General features: G+C 43.1%; 1 protein-coding gene across 2 annotated transcripts in view; it reads left to right on the forward strand.

Moving 5' to 3' along the window:
• CALCR (calcitonin receptor) overlaps positions 1 to 17,869 on the forward strand; it is a 379,531-nt gene that overhangs the window by 217,822 nt on the left and 143,840 nt on the right. For both annotated transcript variants that reach the window (XM_075587337.1, XM_075587336.1), the window contains one exon: positions 15,762 to 15,874. In XM_075587337.1, coding sequence (XP_075443452.1) covers positions 15,762 to 15,874 — 113 coding nt within the window. The remainder of the gene's footprint in view (positions 1 to 15,761; positions 15,875 to 17,869) is intronic.

Raw genomic sequence — 17,869 nt, forward strand, 5'->3', positions numbered from 1 at the left:
GATTGACACCCCCCTCTCTTTCTCACACCCACACTCCCACCCTCCCACCTTTCTCTCTTTCCCACACACCCACCTCTCTCTCTCCCACACCCCCACCTCTCTCTACCACCCCCCACACTCAATATCCCCCTCCCCAGTACACATAATAACCACCCCATCTCCCTAATACACATACTGTACTAACCCCGCAATACACAAAACTCCCCCAATACACATAACATTATTAAACTAAAAATCTATTACCTTTGTCACAGTCTGTTTTCTACCTATAGTACAGGCATACCCCGGTTTAAGGACACTCACTTTAAGTACACTCGCGAGTAAGTACATCTTGCTCAACAGGCAAACGGCAGCTCACGCATGCGCCTGTCAGCTCGTCCTGAACAGCAACACCGGCTCCCTACCTGTACCGAAGCTGTGCGCAAGCGGGGAGGCTATAGAGCCTGTTACACATGTGTTATTTACATCAGTTATGCACGTATATGACGATTGCAGTACAGTACATGCATCGATAAGTGGTAAAAAGGGAATGCTTCACTTTAAGTACATTTTCACTTTACATACATGCTCCGGTCCCATTGCGTATGTTAATGCGGGGTATGCCTGTATTTTTATTTTGTTACATATACTTATGACATTATTGAAAGCTTTTTGCAGGGGGAGGGGTTGATAGGACTGCTCTGGTATGTTTGTAGATGCAATGTAGAGTTTTGCCATGGGGGGGGGGGGGTTCCAGAGGTTCCGGTACTGAGTACCAGACAGTACTGTCACAATACTGATGTGCTACCTACCCGTATGTGGAAGCAGAAAAACAAGCACTACCACTACACCCACACGACATAAATGGACAGTATATATCCAGTGACCTGTATAGATCTCCATTACACTAAACGTGGAATAGTGTATACATTCAGGTCAACTGATAAGTCTGATTGTCTGATACCCTTCGAACTGTGACCATTTTACTGAGTAACCTGGGTGGTACTATCAATACACACAGCCTATACATAGGTCACTGTTACTAACTGTTTTTTGGGTATCTTTTTAAACATCTGCTGACATATCAGCAATATACCCAGATACCTGCTTACCTCTACTGTACCATTTGTGCTGTTCCCACGGAGGATCCTGAGTAGCAGTTTACAGTTTATTTTGTATTATACATTTGTTTTTCTGCTTCCACATAGGCTTAGGCATTCTATGGCATTAACTAGACACTGTTAGCGTGCCCTGTGGAAGACCTTGTGCATACTTAACCCAATAGGGTGTCCAAGGCTCCCAGTTTGAAGCCTTTTTTCCCTAGCTACACAGTAGCTTTAGTGTTCATTTTTATTATCCTGCGTCACCTTTAAGGACCTTTTTTATTTCATTTAGTTTGTTTACCCTTAAGATTTGAGTACTATTTCTAGGTATAATAGAAAAGCAAATGTGTGGTGCTGCAAACTAGAGCCTTTTGAAACAAAAATAACTTGATAGAAGAATCCTGAGGTGCAACCCCCCTGTGGTTGAAGGACTGAATAAGCCAAGACAGATTGGGATACCGCTGCTAATCAAACTCCAATTGTTAACCGACTAGTGGACTAGGGTCCCCACAAGCAATGCAGTAAGGGACCTCACATTGATGTGAACCAACATATAATATCGGAATGGAGAATGTCCAGATAATATCCAGATATTGAGATAAAGTAATTACTCACTCAGAGCCAGCTTGTCCTCCCTGTCATCACTGTAGGTGTATCTTCATCCAATTGAGGGGGGTGTGCATATGTTTTTTCATGGGTCCTGGAAGTATGCAGATAGGAAAAAGCAGGCACAGGCAACCACACAGGATCAGCAATAAGGATTAGTAAAGAGAGCTAATTCCCATAAAAAGTGAATTTAATGGATTCTACAGAAAAAATACAACAACATTGGTTTCCGAAACGCGTTGGTGGGGGGTCTGGTACCCCACAATGTTGTTGTATTTTTTCTGTAGAATCCATTAAATTCCCTTTTTATGGGAATTAGCTCTCTTTACTAATCCTTATTGCTGATCCTGTGTGGTTGCCTGTGCCTGCTTTTTCCTATCTGCATACTTCTAGGTATACCAACTTTTGGAAATATTCAGCATGTGAGTTTGAGATATTGTGCACTGATCACTCACTACTAACTTTACCGCGTACTCTCTTAGAGTAACAATTCAATCAGTCGTGGTTATACATACAGGTTTCTGTCTGGTACATCATTGACAGACACGAGACTGGTTCCAACACACATACCACACTGAGGCACAAGCTATCCATCTATTTTGCATGTGCCAGTTACTACAAGGTTCCTTATACCCATATTGCAACCAGTCTGGTACATAGGACTGGGAGGTATTTAGTTTAATACTTTTCTTAATAGTGTTGTGTGTCTATCCCTTCACCCATTTTACCCTTTTATTAATAAAGGTTATTTTATTCACTTACGTTCATCACCATACGAGTGCTTGTTCTAAAGGGGTTCTTTTCTTGCCTAGGCAAGTGTAGTTTTTGTTATCTCCTTCTTAAATCCTAACTGACCCTGTATTTTTAAAAAAAAAATTTTTTTTTAATGATTCTAGTGTAGCCCTCTTTTCCTGCTGATATGGAGAGACTACTAGTGCTGCTTGTACCTGCTGGTTCAGCGAGATCTGGGCCTCCACTAACTGGGAGCCTGGGGTAATATTAGGGTCTTGGCAGCGCCTCCACTTACCCAGGATCCCCAATAAGTGAGATTCCCCTAGGTAAGAATAATGATAACATACTTCAACTTTGTAACCGTTTACTAATACGTAATTGCATAACCTTAGCTTATACCTATTAGGGATAACACACATATAGTACCGTATATCAATGGCGGACATGCAGTAATATACACCTGTGGCTCGGCCACTCTCCTCATAGAGTAATGTCACTTCCCACCACTGTGTGCACCCCACACATGTCCAATATATATACTCAGTCCCTTGGTCACTCAACCCAGTGTCCCCAATGAATACTCCCCCAAGGCGGGATCAGCGCCTGATGCACCACGGTGTTGGTGCACTTATTAAATACCTTCCGGCTACTCCTGCAGCCGCAAGAGACTTCAAAAAGGATCCGCCGATCCGGCGCAGTCTCTCACGAGTTGGTGATGTTCAGCAGCTTGAGCCCAAACCACTGTTCACACACCGCAGCTCCGCGAACACTGTGTCCCTATCTGCTACTACAGTAAGGGAATAGAATGTCTCTCTCTCTAGGGCTTTCCCTGCAGCACCACAAGCTAATGGTGACTCAGGGTCTGCACTGGGCCTGAGGGGAAATCTGGCCTATGCAGGTGGGTCACTGACCCCCTGCACACACACAACCTCTCCCCTTGCTCCTCCGGTGCCCTGTGGCTAGCGTGGTCTCTCCCCCACGCTTCCCTTTCCTGCCTGTCAACAATCCCTGCACTCCTATTCGTTCCCTGGTGTCAGGTGGCTCTGCTGAGGCTCATGGGAACTATAGTTTAACTTCAGAGCCTCCTGGTGATTGGTCAGCCGTTCATGCGCTTTACACTGCGCATGCGCGAACTCTCTCCGTGCCTCCTAGTCGCCCCTGCCTATTGCGCAATGCCCAACAACATGGCGGCGCCCTGTGCTATCGGGCCGCCGCGGAACCTCCGAACACTCCCTCACGGCACCACCCACGATAGCGCCCTGCACCGCAGGTACAGAGGAAAAACAGAACACCCCGACACTAGTAATATAAATGAACAAAGCAAATGAGTTCATGGAAATGTGTTACATGTTAGTAAAGGGATATCTTGAAATGTACAGTACATACTGTATATGTCTCATACAGTAATGTGGGGCACTTGAACTAGAGATCACTATTTATTTTTTTGCTTGTGCTTTATTGCATTTTGATACTGCACACAGCAGTTTTAACTCTGTTTTTACAAAAGTGACCGAAGACCCATCTAATAAGATCAGTTCCAGCTAGATGACCTTTTGTATTCATGATGTTGCTTCCGTACGCATCTGCATATCTAATTTAAATATAAATGAGGCCAGGCCACGAAACGCCAAGTTCATAATACAATGGAGAGAATGTGCAGTCATGGGTGATAAACAGTTTTCAAAGTTTATCATTTTGCTCTGTACGAAATAACCTCGCAAAAGTTATACTAGCAGTTTGGACTTATTGATCTAAATTAGGGAGACTCCAAATAATCTGTATTACTGGCAATATATTTAATACAAGTAATTTCTTTATCTGGCAAATAGATTATTCCAGAATACCAAGTACAAATCTTTGCCTATATATATATCAATTTGGATTGTTTTTCCATTTGGCATGAAGCCCAATGGATAAATAAAGTATGAATCATTAGACAGTTTCAGCACATGGAAATATTATTGGCACACTTGGAATGTTTCATTTGCTTAATTAAAACCATGCTAGCTATGTTTCTGTTGAGACACAGAGTAGTGCAATATAATGTTCATAACAGAGGTAGAAAATGTCCATTTACTGTACTGTACTATTCTTTTTTTTTTTTAATTATTAATTTTTATTTTATTCTTAAAGTTAACGAACACAGCTATAATAGTTTATCATCATAACAAATAAATATATTAAACTCTTCCAGCAATATCAGTGTTTATAAAGCCAGCATATGGTCTTGGATTGCATTACTGCTGTTTATAGTACAGATGTACAGTAGCAACAATTCATGTCTGTGTCGGTGCTATGTGCGCTTGCGGTCTCGCTGCTGGAAGTTCTAGTTTGAAGCATGGAACCCCCGGAACTCGATCGTGGCAAACACTGTCTCGAGCGCCACAGACTTTTGCTTGTTTGTCCACGGGGCTGGGGACAGTAAGTTTAGCTACACCTGTTCCTGTTATTTACCATATCACCAGGTTCAGCTTTCAGGTTAGACATTCAATAAACGTTGTACCATTTTAATTTAAATGTGGTTACAAAGGTAGATGTGGGGAAACAAAGCTAAAATCTTAGTGACCAATCACTAATTTTGCTGTCCCTAGATCTACAGCAGTGGTAATCCTATTTACGATTGGTGTTTTGTCCTCGGTTTATTTACAAAGATTTCTTCAATCTCCACTCCACACTGTTATTGGTAAGGAAGGTGGGGTAATTTAGTATTAGAGCAACCTGTTTACATTCTTTCCCCGTTCAAACTGGAACTTGTTCTGAGCTTATGAGACTTTGGCCGGGAGTCAAAAACATATCACATACAATCTATTGCCATTACAGGCAATCAAAGATTTTCTACACTACAAATTAATTTTCTCCTCCTACAATACTGCCCTACAATTTTCCAAACAAACATTATTATTTTTTTTAGCTTTTATGTACTGCACACACTATTATTCTCCATCCCTGTAACACTGTGCTCACCACAAACAAGACGGGATCCCGGTACTGAGGTGGGAATGGGTATAAACGCCACCCACAGCCACAGGGCGCATCTGGAGTGCGGATAGTCAGGCAGCCGGGTCAGGATTGGAAAGAGTAGAATGGTCAGGTACTTGCCGAGGTCTGAGGTAGGAGCCAGTAGAATGGCCAGTGTCCATTTAGCCGTAGTCAGGGGTTGAAGCCAGTAGGAGCGTAGAGGTCCGTAAGCCGTGGTTAGGATTGGAGGGATGCAGAAATTCAGAGATAAGCCGGGGTCGGTGAGCCAGAAGTGCGGAGTCCAAAGTAATAGCCGGATAGGTACACAGGAGATCAATCTGTAACAAGGAACTTGGAGACAAGGCAAGGCAGGACAAGGAACCAGGAAGTGGGAGAACAGCGCTAATGGAACTATGCTCAGCTAAAGTTCAAGTGGCACAGCTGAGCATAAGTAGGTGAGCAAGACCAATGAGAGAGTGAGTGGCAGGCAAGGGGCAGTCAGGTCCAAATGAGATCCAAGCACAGACAGGCAAAACAGAGGCAAAGGCAGCGTTCAAACAGAACAAGGTACCAAGTACTTTGCAAGAGCAAAGTCCAGTAGCAACTGCCAGCTATTTAAAGGAAAAGAGGCATCTAAGAGGGGATATGATAACTATATACAAATATATTCGGGGACAATACAAGGAGCTTTCAAAAGAACTATTCATCCCACGGGCAGTACAAAGGACTCGTGGCCATCCCTTAAGGCTGGAGGAAAGGAGATTTCACCAGCAACAAAGGAAAGGGTTCTTTACAGAAAGGGCAGTTAAAATGCGGAATTCATTACCCATGGAGACTATGATGGCAGATACAATAGATTTGTTCAAAAAAAGGTTTGACATCTTTTTAGATAGGAAAGGTATACAGGGATATACCAAATAAGTATACATGGGAAATATGTTGATCCAGAGATTAATCCGATTGCCAATTCTTGGAGTCAGAAAGGAATTTCTTTTTCCCCTTATGAGACATCATTGGATTATATGACTCTGGGGGGTTTTGTTTGACTTCCTCTGGATCAATAAGTAAGTATAGATAAAAGATAAAATATCTGTTGTCTAAATTTAGTATAGGTTGAACTTGATGGACGTACGTCTTTTTTCAACCTCATCTACTATGTAACTATGTAATCTCCTCCGAGATGGTCTTCCGCTCTTCCGTCGTGACTAATTGTTTTCACACACCACTCATCCTTTGCCTCCCATCTATGCAAGTCTCTACACTGGCTACCAATATCATCCAGAATAAAATGTAAGATTTTAATCTTCATTAAAAAATCTTTCCACGTCCAAACCTCTCCACAATGAAACCCCTCCATATATCTCTGAATTCCAAATACTCCTCCTTAGGCTGTGCCCATGATCTCCTCTTTCCTCATACCCTCCCCCTACTCCTTTCCACAAGACTTCTCACGAGCTGCGCTGCAACCATGGAATTCCTTACCCTACAACTTCAGACTATCCCCATCATTCACACATTTATACATGACCTGAAAAAGACTCACATCATTAAGAAAGCTAATGCATCATCCACTTTAAATCTGCATTCTTCCACCTCCTGCCTCTACCATCATACCGTTCATTTACTAGAAAGCGATGAGCAGCCTAGCTGCTTGATTCATAGTAAGCTGCTTTCCGAAATACACCCATTTTCCTCTCCCCTGTACCTAATGTTTCCACGTTCCCTTCTTTATAGATGGTAAGGTCATTCTTATCAACTGCACTATTGTATGTTTATGTTGATATTGTATTGTTATCTTGTCTTGTCTTATGACCACTGGAGAATATGTTGGCACTTTATAAATAGATGATATTAACATGCATGAATACTGTATATAAAAACATATTTACCAAGCGGTACAAAGCCATAGGACAGTTTGCAGCCTAATAATGTATAAATGTTTTATGGGGCTGTAAGGTGTGTTATGATTTAGCACCACTTCAATGCTTCAGTGCCATTGGGCCGATTTACCACTCTAAATTAATCCCTATATTGCCCTAATTGTACAGAATGGGTTACTAATGACTTCTCTTCTTATCTCTAAGATTAAAGCCTCAGAAATCTTAAGGGTATTTTTGCTCTCTGGGGATAATGCTGTTATGGGTACTAAATCATCTTAAATCTATTAGAAAGTGTATTCCAAATGACCATAAAGCTAAAAAAAAATCATAAATAATCTTCAAATACTTGCTCGCGCTAGTCCAAATGAGAAGTAAAAATAATTATGAAAAAACACAATAACTCTCAAAAAGAAATAGTTGGTCATTTTAATGACATTCCAGTATTGGAAGGAAAATCAATAAACACCAGCTTCAGACTCTTTAATAGCTAATCTAGCTAACGAAAAAAATAAGGCTTCAAACTTTCCAGTGCTCTAATGAAATTGGGTTTGATACTTTGATCTTGATTGAACGTCATTCTCTTTTGATCTTAATAAATCAAGCAAGTTGATTGTAGGCCCTTTGTCAGTTTATGTGCTCTTTCTTCTTTTTCCTTTTGACGTGAAACTTATTTGCTGACACCTAGTACATTTTGATGGAACAAAACTCCTTCATGGAGACAAAAATGTGTAACGTGAACAAAACGCACACGCCCCCGCTAGCTAATCTCACAGCCGCTCGCGCATGCGCAGAAGCGGACAACGCCACCAGCCCAGGCCGCACATGCGCAGAAACGGCAAGCCGTAAAACAGATAGGAATTAATACTGCAGCTCAATTTATATATTAAACAGAAATAATTACAATGTATAACCAATGAAATAAATATGAAAATATTTAGGAAAATATAGCTACTAAATTACAGTTGACAAAAAATGCATCGCATGGGGGCGGGGTGATGTCACACACAGGGGCTCACAGGCAATCTTCGATACTCCTCACTTGGCCACTTCTCCTCCTCACTGCAGGTATGCTCCCACGGCGCTTCTCCTCACACCGTGGCTAGCTACACTCTAACCTCCCCCGGTGCTTCTCCTCCTCACCCCGTGGCTAGTCACACTGTAACCTCCCCCGGCGCTTCTCCTCACCCCGCGTCTACCCACACTAACCTCCCCCGGCACTTCTCCCCCTTACCCCGCGGCTAGCCACACTCAGCGGGGACTGGGAGGGGGGGTGGGGATGGAGCGCCGGGGACCGGGGGGGGGCAACATGTCACCTCCACCAGCACTTCTCCTCACCATCCGCGGGCCCTTACTATCTCCCCTAAGCAGGGACCACCGGGAGCGCTGGGGAGGGGGGAAGGAGCACAGGGGACAGGGTGAACCAGCGCCGGGGAGAGGGGGGTGGAACAAGCACCGGGGACAGGGGGTGGATGACCGCTGGGGATGGCGGGACAGGGGGAACAAGCGCCAGTGACAAAGGGGGGTGGAACAAGCACCAGGGACAGTGGGGGGGGGGGACGAGCGCCTGGGAGAGTGGGGGATAGTGATGTGAGGTCAGGGGGGGAGAGTGATGAGGGCTGCAGGGGGGAGAGTGATGTGGTGTGCAGGGGGGGAGAGTGATGTGGTGTGCAGGGGGGGAGAGTGATGTGGGGTGCAGGGGGGGAGAGTGTTGTGGGGTGGCGGAGGGAGAGTGATGTGAGGTACAGGGGGGAGAGTGATATGTGGGGCAGGAGTGGGAGCGGAGACAGAGGGGGAGCGGGAAAATTAAATCCCGGGCAATGCCCGGTATATCAGCTAGTTGAACATACAGTAGAACACCACAAATGCATTCACAAAGCCAGAGAAGTGCATGTGGGATTGAAAATGTTACCACTGCACATCCTTTTTTTCCATTTTATTCTGTATATTTCTGCAACACACGACTAGTACCAATTTCTTGCTTATATATTTTCTTTATTGTCTTAAAAGCTGTCTTTAATATCTGTCTTTAAAGCTGTTAAGAGCATTAACATTTTCATATTATTACTTGAAAATATCGTTTCCTTTGTGACGTATTGTGGCTGATTTCAAATTGTTGACAAAAAATGGATAGTACTGATTGCAATACAGTCTCTACACAGGAATACAGAGTTACCTATGGTGGCTATATAGTTGCAAGACCAGTGACAGTAAGGTATGGGTCAATATAATCGTAGGCCCGAGGCACTTTTATTTCTAGAGGCCAGTGTGTCCGATATTTTTACTCATTTTTATGCTAATTTCATCATTTGCTTGTTTCTTTCGATACTAGCGATATTTGGCATCGATACTTTTGGTTCGATATTTAAAAGGTATCGATACTTCGAAGGCATTTTAAATTAAATTTTGCTGTTTTCTCTTATTTTGTGATTTTTTTTTGTTTAGGTATTTTTTTAAATGAAATATTGTAGGCCCTAAAAGGTTCGTAGGCCCTAGGCCCTAGGCCCTAGTTGGCCTAATGTACTGTATAAAGCGGCCCTGAATATAATTACTGTTATATGGTGTATTGTATTATTATTGTATTATATGTGGTATTGCACCACACTGTAACATACTGCACCGACACACTTTATTCGAGCAAATACCCGGTATGTACCTGGCAGATACCTGGAATGCGCCACTCCTAACCTCTGACAAGCCCCGTTGCATTTGCCTTCCCAGCCTGGGTTCATGCCTGGCTGATGGGCGGCTGATCTGTTAAATGATAATGATTAGGATTTAATAGGCTGCAATGCTTCGCGTGTCTACCAGATGGCATAAATTCATGAATTGTAATGCAGTTTATATATATATACTGTGCAGTATTGCAGCCAGCGGGAATAAAATGCTTCAATCCCTGCTTGGAAAATAACTCAATGCACTCGGGCAGAAAACAGTCACAAACCTCAATACACCCGGGTATACCCGAATTCGTGGGACTAGCCAAGCTCGAATAAAGTGTGTCGCCAGTGTATACTAGCTGGTCCTATACATATGGAGACATGCTGTACCGCAAACATACCACTCCGACTGTACCAATGAGCAATCCTTGTATGGTTGCACATTAGTGAAACTTTTGCTAAAAAAACCTGACATAGAACTTTCTCTAGTTCCCGTGTAGAGACTGTTTTGCAATCAGTACTATCCATCATCGGTTTTTGTCAACAATTTATGTTTTAAGTGTACCTAAAGGGGTTAGCTCCAGTTTTAATATAAGAGACCTATATGGTCTTTATGTATGTATACATGCATGTGAACAGCTGAACTAAATCCCCCCTGGGATAAACACACACTGTCACTGGCAAAGGATTAAAGGGGATAAACCCATCGTTGCAACTAACTTCTAATTATTTGAGAGGCACTTCACTCGAACTGGCGACTTTCTCTATAAAATAGACTGCCATATTTCCATAATGGCAACTAGCCTACCAAGTTACAGTAACTCTCCTTTTTAAACATTTAGTTAATAGTTCATCCTTTATATGCACCACCTTATTTTAATTTGAATTACAATTAAAAGTTTGAGTTTATTATCTAAACATTTATCGTCCTCTACCTGGGGTCTTTGAGTGCTCATACTACCGGGTTCTTTTTCTTAGGTTGACCATATAATCATTTACACCAGATGTAGCACCAGACCTTGCATTCTACTATACAGTATATACTTACCCATACGGCACCAGCTGAGCAGGGGTCCCCTCTCCCCTCCCCCATTCCCCCAAGGTATATCCTGATTTCCATTATCCACCACAATTCAGTACCAAAATAATCCTAAAAGGAAGTTTATAAGTGATGGGCATAGGCATTATTTTTGTGTTACAGAAATGTATTGCTTTCTTAATTGGCAAAGAGTTCAAATATAATCTTTTAAAGGGAATAACAGTCCATAAAGCTCAACCCTGTTATAGTTTTTTTTGCCAAACTACACACACACACACACACCCCTACCTCTGGTGGTGCTGGGGGATCGTGTGGGGCTGCTGGGGGATCGTGTGGGGCTGCTGGGGGATCGTGCTGGGGCTGCTGGGGGGTCATGTGAGGCTGCTGGGGGAAGTGCTGTGGCTGCTGGGGGAAGTGCTGTGGCTGCTGGGGGAAGTGCTGTGGCAGCTGGGGGAAGTGCTGTGGCTGCTGGGGGAAGTGCTGTGGCAGCTGGGGGAAGTGCTGTGGCTGCTGGGGGAAGTGCTGTGGCTGCTGGGGGAAGTGCTGTGGCAGCTGGGGGAAGTGCTGTGGCTGCTGGGGGAAGTGCTGTGGCTGCCGGTGCCACACTCCTGCCTCCTCCCCCCTCCTTCCGATCGGGCACACGGTGGCCATTTTTTTAAAAATTAGCACCACCCCGGTTATAGTGCGGTCGGATCGGGTGACCCCAGAGGACTGCGTTATAACAGGGTTGAGCTGTATTTATTATACAGAGTTATGTGATAAGGCACCTTCTGGCTCTGAAAGACATCTTAATTTTTCAATTGAATATGCCTTAAGGTAGGGGAGTGCAAACTTTTTAAGCTGCGCCTCCCTGCCAGCTCCCCCTCGCTCTCGCGCCCCCTTCGCTTGTGTGCACCGTCAAATGATGCCGCGGGGTCACGTGACGTTGCCATGGTGACGCGTCACAGCGTCTGAATCAAGGTAAGTTTTATTGTTGCCGAGGCCTCACGCAACCCCCTGGCATTTAATTTAAATGCCTCGGGGAAGAGCACGGGACATCTGTAGGCGCCCGCGCCCCCCACTTTGCGCACCACCGCTGCATTAAGGTGTCTTCCGGCGCCTCAAGTTATCTTATGGAAGATAACTGGTGTTTGTTTTAGAGTGACAACAACAGTAATCAGACTTAATGTTTTTGACCTAAGAGTCAATTAACCTTTAAAGGAATAAAGGAAAAATAAAATGCCTGAAAATTAAAGTACTTTAAACTGCTGGATATATTAGTGTAAGCTAAATTCAAGCAAATAAAGCATATTGAAAATCAAAAGAATGCTAATATACAACCTAGAGGACAACAGTATCACTTGTGAGCACATTTACATGTCTCAGACAGGTCTGTTTTTCTGCTTTTGACCATTATCTCCTAGCATACAGTGCTTCCACTGCAGCAAGGGATTCTGGGAAATGATATGCAAATGTGCACACATCGTCACCTTTTCCTTCATATCCATTTTAACATGAATCCCTAGAAGCTTCTGCCTGCCGCATTACACAGCATCTCAGCATAACCAGAAAACATACTCACAGATGTTTTGACCTTTTGGGTATCATCAGTGTGAAGATGATTATACTGGCTTTGGAATTTGAAGTTGTAATAGGTTTCAACCGCGCATTGAATAAGTTATGGTAGTTAAAAAAGTGAAAGAAATCCTGCACCGTACATCAACAGGTTAGTTAAAGGAAATGCATAAACAGATCACTATTTGCATCTACAGAAAATTGTGATTGCCATCTAAATAAATATGAACCAGGGAGTCTTCTGGAGCTGAACTGTGGCACTCAACATTTCAGTGACCTCCCAGATCGCTGAGATATTTAATTTTTTTTCTTTTGCCAGATGGCTAGGGAGTCACCCAATTGGAAGCTGCAATAAAACATCATGAAGATGTAACAGCTTTCTTTTGCCCATCTAAGTAAGGCTGACCCCAGTGGCCATATTGTTCCGCCTGGACAAGGATTCCTGTAAGAGAATTTCAATATTACCTCGTGGTTCGAGTGGCGCATTTCAGCTGCAGGAAACCTCTAGTTTCAAATAAAGTAAAACAAATATAAAAATGTGAAAAGCCAGTGTACTGTTACTTGAAATCTTATGAGGCATGATAAGGCTCGGCATCAATTAGTAAACTTCAGCTTCTTTGTTATGGTAAGGTTGACTTTTGCTGTTTTTATATGCACACTGGAAAGAATTCCAAACTTCGGTGCTCCGTAGCAGAGGAACCATAAATCCACATACACTTCTTAATGATAAGGCTGCGGTCCCAGTAACTACTACAGCGCATGCCTCGGCGTGCACTGTGCAATCAAACCCCGCTCCCCCCAGTCAGGCCGGTCCCAGTTCCTACCTTGTCGCGCACCTTTCCCCAGGAGTGCGCGACAGGTTTTCAGGCAGGCAGGGGAATTTGAGATTAGCATTTGCGACGGAGGCGTGGCCACGCCCCCGCCCCCGCCGGCGGTTCAGCCAATGAGGGCGAACCAGCCGTGGGACGTCATGGCCACGCCCCCACAAACCCACAGCCACGCCCCCTCCCATCGCAAACCTTCCCTCTCCCCTCAGACTGCCGATCGCGGTGTAGCGCTGTGCACGCGCCGCTCTCCGCCGGGCGCACGTGCCACAGTGAAGACTGGGGACTCACCCTAAGTATAGTCCCGTAGCAGATGAATTATAATAAAGCCTCGTAAGTCTCATAGACCTGGTGCATAAATAACTCTCCTAAGGCATAGTATAAGCGTGAACCGTCCATGTAGTAACATCCATAAGCTGTCAGGTAATGTAATGATCCTGTAGTGGTATGTCCCTGGGACAAAGGCCCTGGAGTCACACTCAATAAAAGGTCATAGTCTCCCCATCCAAGTAGAGAAGAGTACTCACATATTAGGCAATTCATCCATGTGCGTGCATCACGCCAAGCAGCAATAGCAGAGGTGATCCGAAGCAGGGAAGCGGAGCACAGCTGTTGCTGTTTTGCTGTTTTTACAGAGAACAAAATTCCATGTGTTTGCAGTATTTAAAGCCTATGTTTCTTTGAAACAGCCGAGTGCTGACTGGCAAGTTTTTGGCTAGGGGACAAGCAGGGTGCACCAGCCCTAGTATCACACCCACCTGACCACAAATACAACTGATAATTGGAATGTACTCAAAAACATACACGCCAGATATATACACCATACATACACGCACCATGCAAATAAAAAAGATACAGTACAGATGTAGCCAGACTTACTGTTCTCCGTGCCATAAAACACTAAGGCTGTGTCCATAGAAGGACAAGCAGCGCTGAGCCGTGTGGACGCTCCGCGCTGAGCCCCTGCATCCTCAATGAGGATGCCTTGAGAGGGCTCTTGCGAGCGTCCGCAGGCGTGCTGAGGCTTTGGAATTTTCAGCCGACAGCCAAGCTGTTTTTCAGCGCGCTGTCGGCTGAAAACATCCAATCAGCCGTGACGTCGGCGCTGTGACGTTGACGTCAGTGCGTCGCGGGCGATTGGCCCAGCGACGTCACTGCCCCGCCTCCAACCACCTCCCTCCGGCTCCCTTCACGCACGCTGGCTCGCCTTCAAGTCAATGCAATCGCGCTGACTTCAGCAGGCGAGCCTCAGCGTCAGCGCGCCTCCGCTCTGCTGAACCTTCTATGGCCCCGGCCTAAGGGGCCTATTCTAGTAGCCTTGATAAAATCTCACGCTTGGCAAGTTTCGCCAGAGATTTTGGCAGTTTAGTTATCACGGTATTCAGAAAGACTGAAGCCATGCGATAGCAAAATTACCAAAACTACGATCAGCAGCGATGTGATCTGAGCCTCTCTCAAAAGTTCTCACCCGTGCAAACTGCAGCAATCTGGCCCAGCTGCATAGAGAGATGCACAGAGAGAGCCGCCTCTCCCTGCGCATATCTCACCAGCGATCACAGGGTTTTAATAAAATGTTTAATACTAGTGTACGTGAGCAGGGGGTCTCCGTAGTAGAACCACGTTGATTACAGGTCCGGTGACCCACTGCTTCCTGAGATACAGGCCCCCCGTTATGGAGTGTCGGTATCTCCTATACATTTAAATGTCCCGGTCAAGGAGATACCGGCACCCTATAACGGGGCTTGTATGTCGGGAAGCAGAGGGTCCACGGACCTGAAATCAACGCGGCTCTTCTCCGGAGCCTGCCTGCTCACGTACACTAGTATTAACATTTGTATTAAACCAGTTTAATTACTTTAGCGGCTAGCCGCTAAAGCAATGAAGGGGTTCAACTTCAGTAGCCTGTTTATTGGGGGCAGAGGGGGTGGATGAAGGGGTAGTAGCCCCAGGGTGGGTAGTTAGGCCTGCCGGAAAGGTTGTGGGAGGAGTTAACTCCTTCACTACCACGGCAGGGGAACTGCTATGGTAGTTAAGGGGTTAACCAGTCCCACTACCCCCTGGAAAGCCTAAACACCCACCCTTGGGGCTACTACCCCCTTCACCCAATCCCTCTACCCCCAATAAACAAAAATAAACACAACAACCCTACTAGTCATGGGGACTGTAAGTCTGACTACGTCTGTTCACACCAGATATATGCACTATATACACACACACTGACGATGTACATGCTCCACACACACGTGCTTACCAGGTACATGTATATATGTCATGCATTGATGTTTTAAATTGTTTAAAATAATATATGGCTAAGGACGAGGGGGAAGCTTTGCTAAATTTTCATTTGCTAATATTCAAGTGAAATGTTGATGCGACTAATTTACTATTGCATTGGATGCATTCAAACTCTACACTTATTTCATTGACAGAAAAAGCATTAAAATATTGTGATGAGAATGGAAACTGGTTCCGACATCCTGAAAGCAATCGGACTTGGTCCAACTATACACTGTGCAACTCTTTTACATCTGAGAAACTTAAGGTGAGCATTGGTACTGTAGGGTGTTGATCAACTACTTTATGAGACCTGCACAGTGATTGAAGTGTCATAGTACTTGTTATGTAGTACCATTACTTTTCAATTTAGAATCCCAGAGTACCTACTCTTTTATTGACAAACATGACAGTCCTACTTTTTGTTTAAAAAAAAGCTAATATTTTAGTAAACCTCTCTATCTTTTTATTCTCTAAGCATAAATATTATTGAAATATTTTTTAAATATGGTTACAACACTTTTCCACAATGTTAAATATAGAGAAGAATTTTAAATCAGATACAGGACCATTACTTTTTCAAGCCAATTTGACCACTGAATCTGAACAAGAATTTGTAATTTCACCATCAAGTTATTCAATAGCGTACGTATTATCTCCAGAAATCAGCTATTTTAACCATACAGCATCAACTCATAATCTGATTTCTACATAGAAGTGGTGTCTTTCAAATATGTTGCTATGTGAGGTCTGATTGTATCCACTTCCCCACAAATCTGAGGTTTTCCCAGCCAAACACTCTTATTTAAATTTTCACTAAATAGATTTGAATTCCCCAGAATGTATAAGGTACAGTTTTATAAGGATATTTTTTATTATTAGCAAACCTGTAAATAGCAAAGCACTTATTTAAAGAAAAATAATCTCTATTTTTTTTTTTTTTGCTTTCTATAAAGCATTTCACACTTGGTTACACATTTATGTCTCTCCACAATGAGGCACTTCACCGCTATTTTTTTTATGCTATTAATCCAATGCTTTTTCATTGAACACATTTTCCATGACATGAAGTAACTCTGCACATGTGTGGTCTCTTAGATTATTTAAAAACCATCATGCTGTTTCAATTGTATTATTACTTGAGCAATATTACATAATAACATAAACACGTGTCGTGTAGAGAGAGCCAAATACAACACAGCAGTACAAACGTACATGTAGTTCAAGATGAGGTTTTACTTTTAACAAAATGTTTGTTTATCCCTAATTTAAAAGAATAAACAAAGTTTTAGTGTTATTACATTTTGGAGCTCTAATCTTGAATTAAGGATCTTATGCCACAATGGTTATGATTAGGGTTTTTTCCTACTTATGTTTTTTATTGTATACATTTAAACAAAAGAGAAGAACCATCCAGAGTGCTATAAAGAACAAGTTAGTTATTATATAGTATAAGGTAAATTCCTTTTAAGTAGAATGTACACAATATTCTGAAAGTCCACCAACGAAAGGGTTTTTTTTTTTTTTTTTGGTAAACCCAAAAATCTTAAATATCTTCTGTTTACAGCTTTTGCAGAAGATATTTAATCTCTATGAAATAAATTACGTACTTCAATAAACAAATGTTTTTCAATAGTTAACTGTATCAGAATACAATAAGAAAGAAAGAATGAAATTGTATTAAAGAGCAATGATTTTACTTTATTTAATTATTTGGCGAGTCTCTGCAGTACAGCAAAAGGAGTGGCTAATAAAGAAACACACTGCACAACAGGAATTCAGTAGGGATAATGTTGATGGTGCTTCGTGTCTTTATAAGTGACAGTGAGAAATAGGTCAATAGCGTAGCCTCATTTTTGTAAATGTTATTTAAAGGTACATTATTATTAGAGTTTATTTATGAAGCGCCAACATATTCATCAGCACAGTATAATGTTGTTACATTAAACAACAGCAGTTGTTACATTAATCAGAATGACACACAAAATAGAAGCAATCGGATGCAAACTGGTTAGGAAAGGTACTGATGCTCTGCTCATGACTGAGAGCTTGCAATCAAGAGGGAATAAGAGGCAGAGTTGAAACAAAAGGTATAAGTAGCTTCTATTGTGTGGCGATGTATGTCTCAATTTGGAGTTGGGAGCAGCAAAGTTCTGCAACTCAGAATTGAATTTGGAGCCCAAAATGCTGTAATTCCTGTGTGTTCCCATGTAGAGATGGGAAAATTACTTGTACAGTATGAATCTGGTAAATGCCATGCTCG

Source organism: Ascaphus truei, chromosome 2, assembly GCF_040206685.1.
Source record: "Ascaphus truei isolate aAscTru1 chromosome 2, aAscTru1.hap1, whole genome shotgun sequence".
NCBI classification, from domain to species: domain Eukaryota; kingdom Metazoa; phylum Chordata; class Amphibia; order Anura; family Ascaphidae; genus Ascaphus; species Ascaphus truei.